General features: G+C 49.8%; 1 protein-coding gene across 2 annotated transcripts in view; it reads left to right on the forward strand.

Annotated features, from left to right (window-relative positions):
* The window catches only part of LOC135913121 (cholesterol transporter ABCA5-like), a 99,168-nt gene extending 81,000 nt beyond the window's left edge, over positions 1–18,168 (forward strand). Inside the window, exons 15-26 of one of the 2 annotated variants that reach the window (XM_065445804.2) lie at positions 1,315–1,507; positions 3,112–3,254; positions 5,198–5,470; positions 7,594–7,878; positions 8,256–8,393; positions 10,031–10,333; positions 11,151–11,240; positions 13,181–13,387; positions 14,218–14,390; positions 15,372–15,901; positions 16,457–16,512; positions 17,927–18,168. In XM_065445804.2, coding sequence (XP_065301876.1) covers positions 1,315–1,507; positions 3,112–3,254; positions 5,198–5,470; positions 7,594–7,878; positions 8,256–8,393; positions 10,031–10,333; positions 11,151–11,240; positions 13,181–13,387; positions 14,218–14,390; positions 15,372–15,901; positions 16,457–16,512; positions 17,927–17,995 — 2,460 coding nt within the window. In that variant the 3' untranslated portion in view covers positions 17,996–18,168. The remainder of the gene's footprint in view (positions 1–1,314; positions 1,508–3,111; positions 3,255–5,197; positions 5,471–7,593; positions 7,879–8,255; positions 8,394–10,030; positions 10,334–11,150; positions 11,241–13,180; positions 13,388–14,217; positions 14,391–15,371; positions 15,902–16,456; positions 16,513–17,926) is intronic. The other variant, XM_065445805.2, reaches the window with a different exon arrangement.
* The last annotated feature ends 966 nt before the right edge of the window (positions 18,169–19,134 follow it).

Below are 19,134 nucleotides of genomic sequence, written 5' to 3' on the forward strand. Positions count from 1 at the left end.
TGTACTTAAGACAGCATCAATCAGCCATGCTCGATGCACACTTAATTGACCAGTTATCGAACACAATCAAAATGTGAAAACACGAAAGGCATTCGAGTCGCTACTCACTAATCGAAAGGCATTCATTATACTGAAGCTTCATATTAACAGGATTGTGGGCTGTTGAGTCGCCTGTTATACTGCTATAAACATGCAAGCACATTTTCGAGATTGATTAATTGCGCAGAGCAGAGAAGCCTCTACCTTTACTACTTTGTAGGTTAAAAGACCACGGCTATGTAAGTCGGTTGAAAGGTCTCTGGTGCAGGTAGCGCTTTATGCGTCAATGTGTCGTGCGTATGATCTGTGTAGGGGTTGATCTGTTGTTTCCCTATGATATGCTTGTATATGTAAAAGTGCTCATACGTATATCAATCCTCGTGCCCCGTCCAATTACAATGGTAAGGTATTCCACACAATACTAGCAACTAACTAGCCCATCTTAGCATAACCAACAGCACCAGCTACAAGATAAATGTAAGCACTTCGACCGCTGAAACTATACATGTGTATACGGCGGTACACAGGGCCGCCGTCACGTGGTCCCGATGTCTGTCTCCGCTAAATTCACGCCCGCCTGCGGCTCAAGCGGGTGGCATGTGCGCTTGCTGGCGCCAGATCGGGAACCCTCGACTTGGCACTCAGAGTGGTTTGTATCGTAAAGTCAGTGGCAGGTGGATATTGTCAAGGTGCCCCCGGCTGTCCACCTACGGGCCCGTCCGTGCGTCATGTTTAGTCTGGAAACCGTTTGCGACGTTGTGCAGCTGCCCGGATTCGAAAACCGAGTGGAACAACAACGGTTGGAAGTAGCAACAAAAACACCAACTCTTCTTCCTCTTACCCTACCGTGCAATACAGCAGAGCTAAACATTTTTATATCTGCTATGGCATAGCGTTCGTATCGTAAACGTATAAGTGTAAATACCGATAAAGACGCACTACATTTCTTTCGGACAACGAACTAGGAAGTCAACTGAGTAGGTTTTGAAAGGTTATATCCTGCTACAAAGACCGGTCTAAATACGAGAAAATAACTCGAAATCCGTGTCGTCACGCAAGTGTACCACACGCACTGCGTGACGTCAAGAAATTAAAGAAAGACTAAGAGCCCGGCCTTTACCCAGAAAATAATCAACCGATTTCCTCAGCAGCAAAACATTATAAAAGTTGGATATCTAACAGCGGAATGCGTGGTGTAGCACTCGAATGTCGAGGCCCGCCTGGACGCCGTGTTCCGTGCTAATTAGTATGCACGGCGGCGCTGCGCGCGTGCAGGCCCGGCTGCTGCTCTTCGTGCGCGCCCCGATGCACGTGGTGCCGCTGGTGGTGCTGCCCGTGATCATGGTGTTGCTCAGCTACTGCTTCCTCAGCAAGAGCGAGGTGCCCGTCAACCGGCTGGGACTGTTCACGCCCGACTTCTACCCGGAGGCCAGGGTGATCGAGGCCTACAGTGCGGCACCCAGACAGAGTGAGGCTGCTCTCTCTCTCTCTCTCTCTCTCTCTCTCTCTCTCTCTCTCTCTCAACGCGTCCTGCGTACTGTAGGGCATATTCGGCGATTCGTGCTCTTCACTGCGCATAAAATGTTTTGTACTCGCACCCGCGCCGCGGTGGCCTATAGCGTTGCATGGCTAAGCACGAGCGGCCGGATTTCGATGAGAGCGATATGCAAAAAAAACGCACGTTTGCTGTGCACGTGGTGCGCGCTAAAGAACCCCAGACGGTCAGACTTAATCCAGAGTGCCTCATTATCATATCTTGGTTTTTTGTCACTTAAAACCCCGCAATTTGTTTCATTCGTTTTTTTTTACCCACACAACATGGGGGACGACGCCCTAAAATGGGAAATTAAGCAGGAGCGCACGGGCTGGTGCTCCTAGCTTTGGCACCTACTGCATACTCGCTCTTTGCAAGGCACCCCTCCGCTATTTGGTGCCATGGGCGGCCATCTTGTGTGGTACAACCCAACAGTCTGAAAAAGCCTACTTCCAGCATTTCGTACATTACCTATCCTTGCCCTGAACACCTGCGATACTGTATTGAAAGCAGAGGGGACCTGTAAGCCTAGCCTGTGCTTATTGATGCCCTGGCGCAGGCCGCCCACGACCTCGTTCGCGTTGAGCACTACAACCTTTGCAGAGTGTGTTCCAATATTCCCTGCAGATGGTTAGTTCGCGAAGCGAACAGCGGCCCTCCTATATAAGGTCTCTTACCAACCCTGACAAAGTCGACAAAGCAGCCAGCTTTGCGAAGACATCATCGTAGTCAAGATACGCGCAGGTTACCTTGCCGTTTCAAGCAAAAATTGCAGTTAAGAAGCCTGCCTGGAAGCTCGACGGCAAGTTTAAGGGCGCAAGAACTGCGTGACTGCCTTTTCTTCCACGCAGGTGAACTTGCTGCGCGTTTCCAGATGGCTTCTTAACCGCCATCTTGTTTGGAACAACCAATGTAACCTGCTTCTTTCTTGACTGCGATGAGTGTTCGAAAAGTTTTTGCCTTGCGAATAATAGTAAACTTTAGCATACTGTCCTTCGCGTCGTACTTCTATCTGCATACACTCCACGTCAAACATTGCCTTTGTCCTCGTGGCACGGCTGCTTCGACGTCTGGCAGCATGATTTCGCACGAACCGCCGTTTGCATTTCGGCATATATATAGCTTGTGAACGGTGTAGCGCATTAACGCAAACCTTGCATGGTACTAAAGTTGTGACCTGTGCGGTGCATAAACACACGTTGCACAGGATGACAATAAAGATAAGTGCACGCATCGCATTTAGTTTTATAGCATTTGATTAACCGTTTCACAACACTTTGCTTCACATAGTGCATTAAACATCCATGCAGTATTTTACACGTGCTTTAAATCCTCAATTTATGACAGCTCGAAGGGCATTACGCGAAGATCCATTTCCGATGTGCAAACAAAAGCTGTTGACAGTCGACGCTGTCTTAATTGTGCCGCCTTTCTGCCTGCCCAGCTATTTCGCGCTGTTTCCGAGTGAATCACAATCAACTCGCCTATAACTTCCCACCCTTCCACGTCTTGCCTCTTTCCCATTCTCACCCGTGCAGGCGAGCAGGTTCGACTGTACGAGGAGGCCATGCGCAAGCAGAACATGAACATCTCTTGGAACAACAACAGCGTCACCCTCGACAACGTCAGCCCCAACAGCTACTACGCCTCGGTGCCCGAGAACCTTGGCGGGGACTACAAAGTGCGTGCTCCGCATATTGTCGAATGCACTCATTGATTGATTGATTAGTAGGGTTTTTTGGCGCAAGGGTCAGATGTGACCAAAGAGCGCCAAGTCGATGATCTGTACTTCTGAATGATATATGGGTGTTAATTGCGGGGAGTAATGAAACACGGCTGTATAGTGGCCTAAAATATTCGCTAAAAAGTTCAGTATATGCATGTGGTGCGATGTGGCTGTAAAAGGGCCTAAAATTTATTAGCTCTAAAGTGCGTAAAGTACAAGTATATACATAATATAAAAAATGACTGTGATTGATCGTTTCTGTGACGACAATAGGGGTGCGATCTTGTACGCGTTCCAAAATAGAACGGAGGCGGTTCGTTCCAACGAGCCAAATACGATTCGTCAGTTTGAACCTTGCCGAACGCCATGACGGCAATTGTGACGTGATATCTGCTGTCGATCATTCCGTGTCGTCTGCTATCGGACGAACGGAACGGAACATACCGCCTATTTCGTGACGAAAAGAACGAACCGCCTCCGTTCTATTTTGGAACGCGTACAAGATCGCACCCTAGATGTTTCACAAGATGGGGATGGTCAGTAAATTATGTAAAATCTGTAGCACTAGTGCTGGTGTGCCATGGACATCGAGCGAAAGTCCCATGACCAAGCGCTTCTATTACTTAATGCATGCCGAACTTTCTTCCTAAGTGACCGCCGCGCAACGAATTGGGTATTATACTTGTATCTCGTCAGACTGCGTTCACTCTGTTCCGATGTGGCGACTTGTGTGTATGGGGATGAGCCCCGTCAGGTACTTCGCCTTTCGTCTTCCTCAAGCGTACACGTATCCGTACGCCAAGAATTGACGTTTCACTTCGCATATTACGGCATGATGGAAAACGTAGGATAGGTCAGCCTCTTAGAAAAATGGAGACGAGCCAGAAAAAAAAAATAATAAGCGAGGTCTGGCACCAATGGACTACGCGCTTACAGTGGGCAAGTTTTTTGTTTTAGTTTGAAGCTAAGGTTATTCGTTGTTTTGCGTGTGCTCCGTCCAGCCAAGGGTTAGCGCTTTGCAGCTGCTTTACGAGTTAAGCGTATTATTGCAACGGGTAAAATCGCAAGTTCACCGACCCGGCCGACGCACATCTACTCCCAGCTTATCTGTGGCGGACTCTCAGGCTCGTGTGACGTTCCGTGCTCTTCGTGCCCACCCCGGCTGACGTGGTAGCGGCCTTTGCGCGTGCAGCATGAGCATGTCCCCAGTATCCGTACAGCATTAGAAGCTGAGTGCAGCTGCCTTTTTTTTTCGTTATGTTGAATCGAGGCCGTCCAGTGTGACTGGCGAGGCCAATTGTGGCTGTCCAGTGGCTGAACCGTTCACCTATCAAATGGGCGCAATCCATTACTCACCGCATAACGAAAGCGTAAAGCCGCCCTCCACATTCGTCGGTGCAGTTTTCGGTGAAGAGGCCTCGGCCCGGACGACGGGTTTCGCACCGCATCGCAGAGCTTCCGCGTACATTTTTCGCGCAACTGCACTGGACACGCAGGACAGTCGCATGGTTGATCGCATCGGGGATCATGTTCTCAGGCGGTGCACTTGCTAACGGCTTACGGCGCGTTGCTTCGCCCTGACAACATGTACGCGAGCACAGCTTTCATTTCAACGGAAGATGTCGCAACACCTGACTCCCTCACGAGTCAACCGTGAACTCGTCAGACTCTCTGTCTACTGAAATAGAACTTCCAGCGATGCTTCTGCATCTCGCACATAAACGCTTCGTTCAGGAAGAGCGTGTATCGGAGGACGGTCCGTGATCTCTAGGGCTTTCTTTTTTTCTCGGGAAACGTCTCTTGCGCAACGCGTAAATTGCCAAAGTGTTGTCCCGGCGTAACGCATACAGTCACGCGTGTGCCGCCCGTGATGCCGAGTCCTCCCCACCCCGTTGCAGTACACCAACCCGCTGACGCTGCTGATCAACGACTCGCACGTGCACACGCTGCCCATCCTCCAGTCGCTGACGTACAACGCGCTCTACGCCGCCCTGGAGAAGAACGAGTCGGTGCTCGACGAGCGCCGCCTGCGGGTCTCCTCGTACCCGTGGCCCCAGCGCGGGGTCGACCGGGTGTTCGACGCGCAGCTCTACACCTGGACCATGATGATGAGCGTCGTGCTCGCCTACATGCCCTCGCTCATCGCCGTCGAGGTGGTCGAGGACCGGCAGGTACTGTCTTAAACACTGTCTCTCTCTCCTCTATTGGGGTAAGGCTGTCGGTATGGTCGCTTCCTTTGTCTAACGCTGCGTGTCTAATACTTTCCTGGCATTTATTCATTTATTCCCTTTTTTTATTTGTTTTTTGACAATGGAATGCATTGGCCACAGGTCAGGACAAATACGAAACGGGTACCGCTAATAGCGAACGCCATGAACGCGGACTGAGCTTCTGACAGGACAGTACCCGACACGCTGGGTAAGAAACGAGAACTTCCCGCAGACAAGAGGATGATTGCTGTTTTTCAAACGAAGTCACATCCTATAAAGGATGAATAATTTCAACAGTTACCGGCTCGTAGCCGCGTAGCAGGTCTGACGTTGCGTTTAAGCTCCGTGTAGTGCTCCGAGAGCTCTGGAACGCGAAGGCAGGTTGCCCATCAGAGGGGTCTGAGACATTAGCGGGGCATTTAGCGGGTTAGTTTGACACACAACGGCTATAATGCGTGTGCCAGTCGCATCTCTGCTGACATCGTGTAAGCTCGTGAATTTAGGCAGTTTGCTAGAAGTTCACAGAAGTATATACGCGTGCTCGCACGTCTAGTACTATTCGGCATTATTGTGACCCCGCCTACAAAAATTCTACATCCTACAGTTTTCATAAAACAAAAAAATACTAGGCGGAACTCTGACGCTGCGATTGTTCCGCCGCCATAACTATCATGGCTAGTATATATTTATTGACCTAATATTCGTGCTTGCTGCTTAAAACATTCTTGTGAAGTTATTTATTACATTTTATAAATTTGCAAGCGCTAACAGTTTTCTAAACACAGTGAGGACGCCAGTCTCTGCCGACACATGCGTAATCGTCGTGAATTGTTGCGTTTACAACACAGTATACTGTTTAAAATAATCAGTCTGCAAAGTAACGAGGTCGTTTAAAGCCAAGAGAACAACCTTCAGTAGGCAAATCTGTTTTTTTTTTTCTTACAATTCCCATGCTTACGGCAGCATCCTACTTGCAGCTTCTATAGACACTGTAGCGCCATGTTTCCCTCTAGTAAATTTTGGTGGAAACTTTATATGCTGCACTAATGAGACAATAATAAAACATGAGCCAAAACTAAGAAGAAGAAAAACGCGTACTTGTGTTTCTACCGCCATTGAACACGTCTGAGACTTAACTAGCGCGATGCATTCTCTGTAACGGTTTTCGTCTGGGCGGCTAAAGCATGTTCAGCGCTGAGCTATGTACTGGTATCGGTATAGCATCGTAATATATTGTGCAATTACGGCGTAAGGGGACGCTCTGTTCCCTCGGCTTTTCTTTTTTCCTTTCATTCGATGGCTTCATTCTGGCGTGGCAGTTCTGCCTCTGTCAAAAGGTTCAAGAACGGTGCGTATATTACCCGACATGCACCGGGGCCCTGCACGTAGTACACGCAAAATGAGCACGACACCGACTGCGAGGAATGTTCGTTTTACCGAAAGCGACCCTGCGCTCGAAGAGCTGCGGTTATTTAATGATCTCAAAACTTTGTAACGTCGCCTTTAGTTACAAACATAAGCGTCACCACGTGGTGGCGCCTGGGAACAAATGACTGCCTGTTTCTCGGTAATATAAATTCGCCTGAACTTTTACGCTTTCTTTTCGTTAAAGTCTAACAGCAAGATCTTTATTTATTCCTTTTAGTTTTTTATCCGCGTTGTTCAATAAAACGCTTCTGTGCTTGTCCGGTTCGTGCGAACAAAATTTAATTAGGAAAAACGTTGTAGTGTACGGGGCAAAATCAATTCTGTGGAAATCTTGCAAGGTGGAAGAAGTTTCACTGAAAAGGGGAAAAAATTATTGTCGCAGGAAAGCCAGCGCTAGAAGGTGGGACCCAGATGGGAACGGGCCCACGCACACACATGGCGCTCGTCACTTTTGTGTCGTTCACCCGAGTGTAGCGAGAAGCGGCAACGATAAGTTCGTACGGGCTTCTCAGAAAAAAAAAATAACACTTCTCGGACTTCACTCATCTTCGTGAAAGCTTGTGCCTAGAAAATAACTTATGCTCCTTCTTGGAGCGGTGGGAAGAAAAATGAGAAAGTCGCGTCTCGGCGTTCTTCTTCTCGTGCGCGCGCCGCAGAACAAGGTGAAGAACCAGCTGCGCGTGTCCGGCCTGCTCTTCTGCGGCTACTGGTGCACGGTGCTGCTGAGCCACGCGGCGCTGTACCTGCTGTCCGTGCTGCTGACGGTGCTGGCCCTGGTGGCGCTGCAGGTGCCCTTCCTGACGGAGCCCGTGGCCCTGCTGGCCATCGTGTCGCTGTTCCTGCTCTACGTGCCGGCGTCGCTCGTCGTGTGCTACGTGCTCACGCACCTCTTCAACAAGCACGAGACGGCCAAGGGGGTGCTGCCCTTCCTCGCGCTGCTGGTGAGGGCGGTGCTATTTAACGACAGAACGACGGCACCGGTACATTCTATACCATCGACAGAGCCTGTCGCGTCTCATTCGTTCACTTCTCTGTGTTGGAAAAACAAAATCTAGGTTCCGTAAGAAGAAAGTTTGTTTTTCATCACTCGTGTGCTTAGATTTAGATGCACGTTAAAGCACCCCCAGCGAGACAAAACTAAACTGGAGTCCCCCACTACTGGGTTCCTCATAATGACGTTGTGGTTTTGGCTCAAAGCCCCCGAATTTTTTCATATGCAATAACGAAATGTTAAAGCAATATTTAGGGGTACCACGTGCTCGTGCTGAAGATGTTAAATGTGCAGAGCCCAAACAAATCACTCTGCTTTCTTGCTCAGTGCTCCATGTTCCCAGCCGTGCCGGTGACCATTCTGGACATGATGGGCTCGTCCCGAAGCGCCACGGCGTTGCACTACACCCTCTGCCTGCTCGTGCCCTTTTACATTCCTAACGGCGGCCTCTACTACATCACCAAGGTGCGTACAACATCTGAACTGCTGCCGGTCCAGGAACAGTAGCGAGGACGAGTGCCCTTTCTGTTGGACGAGTAGACCTCGCTCCCTTCGTCTCAGCAACGGCGACCATCTTTACCACTTTCACTGTCGTTGCTGCGTATTCTCTCCCCCGATGCATGTTTCTCGTGAACTATATTATTGCCTCCTATATGCGTCTTTCAGCCCCTGTTTTGTTCACATCGCCATCGCCATTAAAAGTATACAATTTTTTCGACTCCACCTTACATTTTCCCACTTGCGCTGATTACGTTACGCTTGGTCGCAGTGACGCTATCACGCACTTGTTTTTTGTATTTCATGGGCTTTCTTTAAAGGTCAGTGCAAAAAAAAAAATCCGTCAATGCTACTCAGTTGCAAACACTTCAATCGGCCATTTTTAAATGTGAGCTACAACTTTCCTATTGGCACTCTATTGGTGAAGCCAATATTTAAAAACTTAAGTAAAGAGTTACCTAAGTTTCGCCTAGCAAAACGAATGAAATACCACAGACCAGGCCGCGCAATTTGCAACACCACCGAGTTGGTTTTAACTTCCCTAGCACACTCCGTGGTTTTTAAAACATCGGTCACGTTTAGCAGAGACACCCTGTATATACTCCAATGGATTGCTCCGGACCACCGTCAGTTGCACTTCGCTTCTCGTAGAGGCAGGACGCGTGTCGAGTGATCCCTTGAATGCCGTTTAAATCGTGCATCCGGGACCTCAACAGGTGCGACGTAACGCTCACGCATTTCTCTCACATTTACCGCTAACTCTCCACTGAATTTTTTTTTCTGGCAGTCCAGTCTTAAGTACCTGGCCTGGAAAAGACGATAAAACCAATCTCACTAGACACCATGAACGCAATTAATGCATCGATTGCCATCAGAATGGCGGGGGGACATGATTCCTTGTCGAAAAGGCTCGTCCAACGCCGCGCAGACATTACGTGTACGCCCACTCTATGAACTGCAGAAACGAGCGCCGTAAGTTGTAAATATGCATAGCTGTTGGAAGATAAGCGCCAGTTAACGACACACTTAAAGGAAGGGCGAGTACCTGTCTTCTTCGTGTGCGTGTGTTTTGTTAATTTGCGCTCATCTTCTAATAGCTATGCAGTGCCAAATAGCCCAACAAGAAGTATTCCTACTTGTAAAGATGCCTTTTTCGCACACCGCCCTGTTGTGCGGCGGTGCACGCTTTACAGGCAACAAAAGGAACTAATAATTTGAGTAGCGCTATTTCACTAATATGGTTATGCTCGTTCCTAATTATTGAATTGTTAATGGTGTAACTTGTCTCTAATTTATGGACACGGTTGGTGAATGCTATGCAGCAGCGTTTCCGGACGTTTAGACTGATTTTTTTTTTTTTGCCGCCATAGCGATATTGAGCGCAAGTCGCTCTGCAAAGTTTCGGTACCTCTCCGTGATTTGATCACCCTAAACACTAGGCAGTCATCTGCAAATAGTTTCAATGGGTGAGGTAATATCTACAACGAAGCTATCAATATAAATTGAAAACAACGGCGGTCCTAACACGGGCCCTCGTGGCACACCAGACGTCGCGGTGTACCGCGGAGGCGTTCGCGCAGCGTGACGCCTAGCTCTCGTCGCAGACGTCGGTGGTGATCGAGACGAAGCTGTCGAACGGCTACGAGGCGGACAAGTGGATGTACTTCGACTGGGACAGCAACATCCTGGTGACGTACGTGGCGTGCGTCATCCACACGCTGGTGTACTACTTCCTGCTGCGCATGGCCGACATCGGCAAGGCCGGCGGACGCATGGCGGACGCCTTCTGGATCACGCGCCGCATCATCGACATCACGCCCAACGGCGACCTGCCCGAGAAGGAGGACGCCGACGTCAAGGCCGAGCGGCAGCGGGTCTCGCAGATGGACATCAGCCTCATGCCCAAGGTTGCCACTCGGCACAGCTTCTTTTCGCAGCTTTGGCTTGGCTCTTGGCTTGCCGCTACATTAGTGTGCCGCCCGCTAGTTCGCGCGCATCGCGAGGTGGAAAACAACGCGACGACGAGGTGTGGTGGAAACAAGTTTTTGGTGCTTTGTTGCTCTCATAACTTGAAAATTTTTGTTAATGCAGTTAGCAATCTTTGGAACTTGTCCTAGCTTGTGGTATGTCTCCGTGTCCTTATGTATCCTATCTTCGCATCTATGTCCGCGCCCAACCTCTTTCCCGTCAATCGGTCACTCTGTAGTCCATGGTCAAATGTGGGTAGAGGACCGGGCTGCTGTGCTTGTTAACATTACGATACTTGTGGGCTCGAAACGACGTCCCATTTTCGTACTATTAATGTTTCAACAGTATTATTCCGTACGCCTGCCAGCTACAAATAGTAATTAAAGTGCGACTTCACCACGTCTCGTCGACATGCTGTTTTCCCGCTGACTCGCAATTGCTGAACGTCACAGCTTGCTTTCGACGCCATCTGTGAAGCCGTAAGCAGGAGGTTAACTTGCGTATAAACTATGGTTCAAAACAAATGACGCTATCTCACAACAGTAATGACCGTGCCCTTGAAATTTTAATTACTTTCGAGCATAAAAAGAGCGGGACAAGCCGAATGACTTTGGCCTGTACAAATGCATTTCACGTACGTGTAGAAATCATTTCGAGACCAAACTCCGCTAGATGAACGCAGCGCAACGCGGCGAATGCAAGTTTCCACGGCAGCGGTCGCGCCGCAACGGATTGTCATTGTTGTGTTCCTTATAGCTCCATAACTCAAGGCTGCTGTCTCTGTTTCTGCGAAAACCAAAGCCCGCATCGGAGCTCGCAGGGGGCCCCGAACAAAAACCGATAAAGGTACGCAGAAATGTGAGAGCCTTTAATTGCTCCTTTTGGGAAGTTCGCAAGACACGTGTTTGATTATTATTGTCAGTTCGTACCAACCTTTTTTTTTTTTCTTGTCTCCAGTGGAGAACAAAAAAGTTAGAACACATCAGAAGCGCGCGTGCATATTGGGTCAGTATAGTTCGCGCCGCATTCTCGGCTCTTGCTCGACCTCTTCTACAGCTTTGACACGAGAATTTTTTTCCAACTGCATAAACAGTTTTGTGAGTGCCAATCCGCTCTCGCTGGTACATTTGTTTTAAGGCACAAGAAATTGAATCTAGGACACGCAAGGTACGCTATATTCTGCTATTGGTTCAAGTGCGTGAAGTCGATCATCGTAGATATAGCTTTGTCGAGAAGCGATTGAACATGGAAGTGTGGCGGGTGGGGTTAATTCGAGGTTTTGCATTGGGCTAGAGTAACAGCGGGAAAGTAGGACGCGGGACAACTCAACGAGCGACGGGGACAAGTACTAGTGTCCGCCTGTTGTACAGCCATCACAAACGTGTGCAACTTCGCGAGTCAGGTAGATCATAGCGGATTGTACAGTGGCGCGTCTCTCTGACGTTCTGCGCCGACACTTGAATGCATGGCACTTGTAGATGAAGCGAAACTAATCGGCGCTTCTATTCAACAATGACTGCAACTGAGAAGGAGGCGGACCTCTTTTGACAACAGTTGCCGGAATAAGTGTAACGCCGTCACGTGGCTGTGAATCTTTCTGCAAATCTTTCACTCGCAAATTACGGGCAAACGAATTTGAACGCCCCATGTCTTTCTTTGTTTTTTTACGGGCCCCTCACCAGGCCCCATAGCAAATTTCGATTATACGCTGGAAGTTGTTACGTGTTCTCTGGGCAACGTTCTTCCGCAAAAAAAAAAAAGCTTCAGATCGGCTCATTAACAGCCGACATAGAAATATTTCAGTATCTCGAACCCATGATTTCAGGAGGCGAGCTTCAACGCAAACATAGACGCTCTCTCCACTTGCCGCATCTAGCCTCCGCAAGCGAAACCCCTTCCCTGCGTTCTCCCATACCGGAGCTCGAGAAACTCGTGTCGCATACGTGCTGGGTCCCGCCTTTTTTCTTTTTCTCCTCACTTTTTTGCGGCATGGCGCACTTCCGCTGAGGGTGTCCCGTGCAAGCTGTTGCGATTGTCTCGTTCCGCGCAGCACACCATTCTGCGCGCTGTGAACGAGGTCACCTGACTAGCGGTATGAATACTGAGGCAGACGCAAGCGGACTACAGAGCATGATCGTGCGCTGCAACGCGGTAGAAAATGACATAGTTTCGCTGTCTGCGCGCGCGACTGCACAACGTTGGAACAAGCTGACGAAACGGAAGCACATCTCTTTTGCTACGATGTGAAGTAAAACGAAAGCATGTAGACATTCGGTTTGTGTGTTTTATTATTTCTCTAAGCTTAATTCGTCTATTCTAGCAACATAATTCACAAACAGCACATGTTGCCTTGAATAAATCTCAAACTCACGTGTCACCACGAGCGACGTCGCAGCGCGAACACGTCTACGTAGGCGTACTATAGCGCGTGTGCGTCGTCCTCCGACTCCTAGCTTCGCGGCCGCGAGGGGAAAAGAGAAACGGCGTTCGGTTTGAAGTTTCAAGGTCTTTCCGGTGCGTGTAGCGACGTAATACTTTGCAGACACGATCGTTATCGCGCACTTCATGCTCCGCGCTTGTCGGCTCAAAATGGCCAGACCTGGTGTAGGGGCCCTTTAAAATCGGCGTGGCTGCCTAACATCGGAGCGTGCGCAGATTCAGCGCGAGGAGGGGAGTGTGGCGGTACAGAGTATGGCAGGGCGGCAATCAAATGTTTGCGGGGTGACTCAAAGTAACTCGTGCTTGGGCTCTAGTTGGCAAACACTCGGCGATTGTTGTACGCGCAGCCTCCGGTGGTGTACGTTCACGAGCTGCGCAAGGTGTACGAGGAAGGGGCCCGGTGCCGGCCGCGCAACCACGTGAAGATCGCCATCCGCAACCTGTCGATGGCCATCGACAAGGGCGACATCTTCGGCCTGCTGGGACCCAACGGCGCCGGCAAGACCTCGACCATGAAGGTCATCGTGGGCGAGGAGAGCCCCTCCAGCGGAAGGGTAATCGCCGCCACTCGCCCGGTTTTCCCGTCCGTGCCTACACGCTTGTATTTGATTTACTTCGCGCGCCCTGCAGGCTAAGGTTGCGCGCAGGGATCACTCTTTCTTCAAGAACAAAAAAAAGAAAGACGCGCATGAGTGCAGCTTCCCGCCACTCCTCGCGCACGCTAAACATCAGGGTGTTTACATGAATGTGACAAAAGCGGGTCGACTCAGCTTTGCCGGCAGAGCGCGCATCGAGTTGGGCGGACCCAGGCCCGCTATAGAACAAGGGTTGCTACCCAGGACATTTTTCTTTTTTAAATTGCGCCATACTGTCAAAATTGCCACTTTGTCTCTTCTGATTGGAGTGTTGCCACCGCCTCAGGCGCGGCTGAGGAATGGCCAATCTTGTACACGAACGCAAATACTCAAGAAAGTGTACGGAGGGATGGCCGCCGCGTTATCTTAACTGGTAAAGCATCACACGGGTAATATTGAAGGTGCGGGTTCGGCTGGCTCCAACCGTGCGAGTCTTTCAATCGACTTTCATTTCCCTCTTCCTTGCGATTTCTACACTTCAGTTAAATATTGTAATTAGCTTCTGGTTTCTCTGGCTTCGTCGTCTGTCGCCTTCACACGGTTGTCACTAACAAGAAATCGGGCCCCCCGACGGATCCCCTTGGACTCCTCGCCAACAGCACTGCAGCAGTCGCAGCCACACTGCTGCGTCTAACGGCCGCCTCAGAGTATAACCTGCCCGTGGTAGTTTAGGATCAGCAGCGAAAATACTTAGTGAAAGGCCGGACCTCCTCGCCTCTTTTACACCGTTCTGCCGCTTCGCGCTGCAGGTCGCTGTGGGAGGCTTCGAGATCACCTCCAACCTGTGCCGGGCCTTCAAGATGCTCGGCTACTGCCCGCAGCACGACGCCCTCTGGAACAACCTGACCATCCGAGAGCACCTGCAGCTATTCGCGTCACTCAGGGGCATACGCTACAACGAGATCGATTCCGTCACCGACTGGTGAGCCCGCACGAAAGTGCTCGAGCCACTCTGGTGCAGCAATGATGCAACTATAGCATTAGGTCGGTATCGGGGTCTGGCGGGCGCTTAACGATAAAGAAAGCCCGGATGAAGCGTATGAATCTGTCAACGGATGGAGCAAAATGCGCTGAAGAGCAGCAATGTTTGAAAGAGGTCGCTAGGTCGCAATGTTTGAAGAGGTACACTAGCTCGCTTATAGCCCTGCTTCAAGGATTTGTATATATCGCTGTACAAGGTGTGTATTGGCAAGCTGCAGAGCGTGACGGCACGTTATGTGCTGTCACATTCTGTACGGGCAAAATTATACATAGAATAACTCAACTATAGCGCACATTTTCTCGGCAGGCAATGTTCAGAGACGTGGCGTCAATCTTTGCAATGGTTACTTCTCACAGACTGCAGCTAGAACTGGTGGAAAGCGAAGAACCGTTAACGCGGTCAGCAGTCCTTCTCGTCTGAACCATGACTGCTATTTTTTTCCCTTTGCTATATACAAGTACACGTACTGCCTGTACAAACCTTTCTGTTTCGATAAGTACCACTGGTGGCGAGTTCGAACACGTTTACGGCGGTCGCGTTCCTAAGAACGCCGGAATAGGAGAATTGCATGAGACCGGTGCATGATTAGGAGCCCTACGTGGTCAGATATTATTCAGGACACCTAGACTGACGCGTCCTTCACAACTAATGTGTAGCCTTCTTTATTGTTTTTCGTTCGTGTTGCATCATCTTCATATAATCGCGGTTTTTATTGCTTTTGAAAACTACTGTCGGACCATCTCAGCAGCAAAAAAAAAAAAAACAAGTCGCAGAGTCTTCCGTCAGTTAGAGGTGCCGTCCATCCCTTCGGGCGACAAAAAATAAAATAAAATGAATTGCGACCCTCTGCCCCATAGAAGAGCGCGGGCTGACCGGCGCCGCCCCTTCTCCCTCCCCCCCTCCTTCCGCCTCCGCGCGCAGGCTGATGGACAAGCTGAACATCCGCGAGCACGCCGACAAGCGCGCCAAGCAGCTGTCGGGCGGCACCAAGCGCAAGCTGAGCTACGCCATCAGCATGCTGGGCAAGCCGCGCATCGTGCTGCTGGACGAGCCGTCGACGGGCATGGACCCGCAGTCGAAGCGCTTCCTCTGGGACACCATCTGCTCGACGTTCCCGCAGGGCGGCGACCGGGGCGCCCTGCTCACCACGCACTCGATGGAGGAGGCGGACGCGCTCTGCACCAAGGTGGGCATCATGGTGCGCGGCGCCCTGCGCTGCCTCGGCTCCACGCAGCACCTGAAGAACCGCTACGGCGCCGGCTACACGCTCGACATCAAGATGCAGCGCCAGGAGGGCGCCTGGGAGAAGAACCTGGGCGACCTCAAGGGCCACGTCAAGCGGGTCTTCCCGTCGGCCACGCTGCGCGAGGGCTTCCAGGACCGGCTCACCTACGACATCCCGCAGGCCGGCGTCACGTCGCTGGCCAACGTGTTCGTCGCCATGGACGAAGGTAGGCGGCGGCGTCAACTTATACGTGCGCACGGCCTGCACGTGACCTACATGCGTTTGCACGCAAATTTCATAACTTACGACGCTTAATTCTGCGACTGACCTGGGGTCGAACGATTGTCATACATTATCGATATTGCAGAATGGAATGTTCGGTAGAAATGAAATCGGAAACGTACCCAGCAAATGTCTGCCTTGAATCAATCACAAATTCGAAGCACCTGGGCAACGTGCGCAACGTTAGAACGTTGTTTTATGTCGGTCTGCTTTGAGGCGAACTTTTACCGAGGATGTCATTTCACTCCTCTTTCTCGTCTCGTGTCTGTTTGGCACGCGGGAGGCGGTGGGACGTGGGAGGTCATAAATTTCGTAAACGGATAGAAATTCGTCCGCTCGTCAATTTTAAGCGTATAGCCACAAGCCTGTGCACCTTTTCAGTCAAAATGCAAAGACAAATTCTCCCGTTACAACGGCTGTTTTGTGCCGAAAATGTGACGACCACAGGCAGTGTACCTCACTTACATGGCCATGGCCTCTTTCTGTCTTGTCGTTTCAGCCAAAGCCAAGTTTTCTATAGAAGAGTTCAGCTTCAGCCAAACGACGTTAGAACAGGTAAGTCAACACTCGATGTGCCCGAAGCTATTCATACAGATTGCCTAACGAACGACCCCGGCGAGGCTTCGTTAAGTACGACGAGCACGTGCTTTCATTAAGTCAGCAGTCATGAGTCGTGCACCGTTGGTATCGCGCAACACAACTGTCACACGATGTCTCCCGTGGCAAATGCTTAATGGACCTACTTTTAGCCCCAAAGCACTGAGCAGGACTTTAACGTGAAGCCAGCGAAGGCGCGATCATTTCCGCTAACGCGAACCTCCTAGTATTGGCAATTGTGTTCACACATACAATGCCTGTTTTCTTCCTCATGTTTTTTTATTCCATACAACAACTTCACATAAACAAAAAGCATTATGCGATACCGGCGCGTTATTTCGCTCAAATTTCGAAAAAAAGAATGTTTGCTTCTTTTTGTCTGCGTGGCTCGATAAATAACTTGATATATATTTGTTTGTTCGTGCACTCGTACTCATAGTTGCCGACAGGCGGTAGCGGTAGCCCACGTTTGGGCAACATGTCACTGCTCCGAAGGCGACGTGGAAGCAAAATTCGAGCGACAACATCACTAGGCGCAAAAATTTCGTTGGAACTCGTTAGCAAAGAAGCTCGCAGGACATTATAAAAAAAAAGAGCACGCACGCAACTGCACTGCGCTTAAAAATTTTGCATGAAATAAGATGTTTCGTACGAAGCATGGCACGATGAAATGCCTATGCGAGATTTGCGGAAATCGGCTAGGCTTCGGAGAAAGTTTCACAAGAACAAAAATCTCTCGTCCACGTGACTACATTCATTCCCGGACGCAAAGCCAGTGCACGCTTGCTCTTCAATGACCGAAATAACGGCTCGCGAGCACACCCAAACGGACCACGTTGTCGCGCCTTAAAGCGGACGCTCTTTCAAAACGCTACAGTTTAGACTTTTAAAAAAATTTTTCAACTATCATACCATTCATTTACGAGAAAAAAGGTCGCAGAAAATGAAGGCCGAAACTTCCGAAAATCGCGCGCCGAAAGCCCAGCGCCACTTACGTCAGTGTGACGTCACGAATTTGCGTGTATTTGGTTGTATTTGGGCAAACCTTGGTCAAGGAGGTTTATTTTGTTCCTTTTTAAATGCAACGTATAGTTCTTTGCCGCTAAAGAACTTGCCAAGAGTCACTCACTCCGTTTCTTTGCACCTGTTATGGCTTTCCAAGGCTCCTTCCACACGAAGGGGCCATTTTGCTATTGCAAAAGTGTAGTCTATTTCTTTTTAAATACAGTTAACCACATATACATCTTTAGTAGCCAAATATCGCGAAAACGCACGCGTCGCCGTAGTTCCCTTGCGTCCCCCAGCAGCCTCACTGGGACTCGCTGGAGCAGGGATTACATCGCTTGCCTGATGGATCTTTCGTGTCGCGCAGGTGTTCCTGGGATTCGCCAAGGAGCAGGAGCTCGCGCAAGAAGACGAAGACGTCCAGATTCAAGCCTGAAAAGAGAGTGTGTGTGTGTGTGTTTCCTTTGTGTGTGCGCCCCCCTCCTCCTCTTCTACTTATGTTCCATCGTTTTCACTTTGACGCTGCCTCTTGTGCTCCGAGTCGGGATGCCTCATCGCTGCATTCGCAAGGAATAAATCATGCGCATGTCATTGCCACGCCACATCCCACCACTCGCCTGCGCCGTCACTCCTTCGGCGAGCAGAACGCGCGGTGGGCGCGCTTGGTCGCAGGGTACGTATACGCTGCACACTTGCGCGTAACGAATTACGGGTAATTAAGTACTTGTTCTCAATTGCGTCTTTTGTTCCGTAATTTAACGGTCGCCTTATTTACTCGTTAACGCTCACAGCAATTCAATTTTCAGCAAGCAATTACGCGTAACTAGTTTTCGGGAGAAAAGTTATAACGGGCGATGCTGCTTCGAGCACTTGAATTTGCCAGTGACTACGCGGTGTCCAAAGGGAGAAAAGCAGGTACCTTCCCACCACGAGCGTCCTGCAAGTACGCTTGAATCACCTGAACGTGGCAGGCTTGCAGGTTTGCACACCTCTCTTGGAAGTACTACCTCTCCTCTCTCCCCTGAAAGCGGCATTCATAAGCCGCAAGAGCTGCTTCTCAATTCTTCTTCGCTTATCAATTGCTTTGTATGTATCTCCGGTATCAAAAGAAGTTCTTCGTCATTATACACATGTGCCTAATACACAGGGTGCCCAAGCTAACTTTAGTCAAGCTAAAGTTAGTTAAAGAAAGAAGCTAAACGAAAGAAAAGATTTAACAAACACGATGCATGATGCAATTGTAAGAGCTGTGTTCGGTCGTCAGATCTATGACGACCGAACACCACAGGCTTTAAAATGTCTTGCACCATGTCTTTTGTCTTTTGTCTTTTTTTGCACCATGGCGCGGCTACAGTTAGCTGGGACATCCTATATACTTGACTCGTCTATACCTATTTTTTTTTTTTGCGGTCGCAACACACGAGCACTACTATTAGGGCTGAATATTGCGCAGCTTTATATTGAGCTACATTTCAGATTTGACCGCCTTTTCAAGGAACGAACGTTTTCTGTCGCCCCTCACAGTTTAATTAGGTTTAAATGGCTAACGAGTTAAGGGCGTCGTGAGGAGGTCCG

This window comes from Dermacentor albipictus, chromosome 2 (assembly GCF_038994185.2).
Source record: "Dermacentor albipictus isolate Rhodes 1998 colony chromosome 2, USDA_Dalb.pri_finalv2, whole genome shotgun sequence".
In the NCBI taxonomy this organism is placed as follows: Eukaryota; Metazoa; Arthropoda; class Arachnida; order Ixodida; family Ixodidae; genus Dermacentor; species Dermacentor albipictus.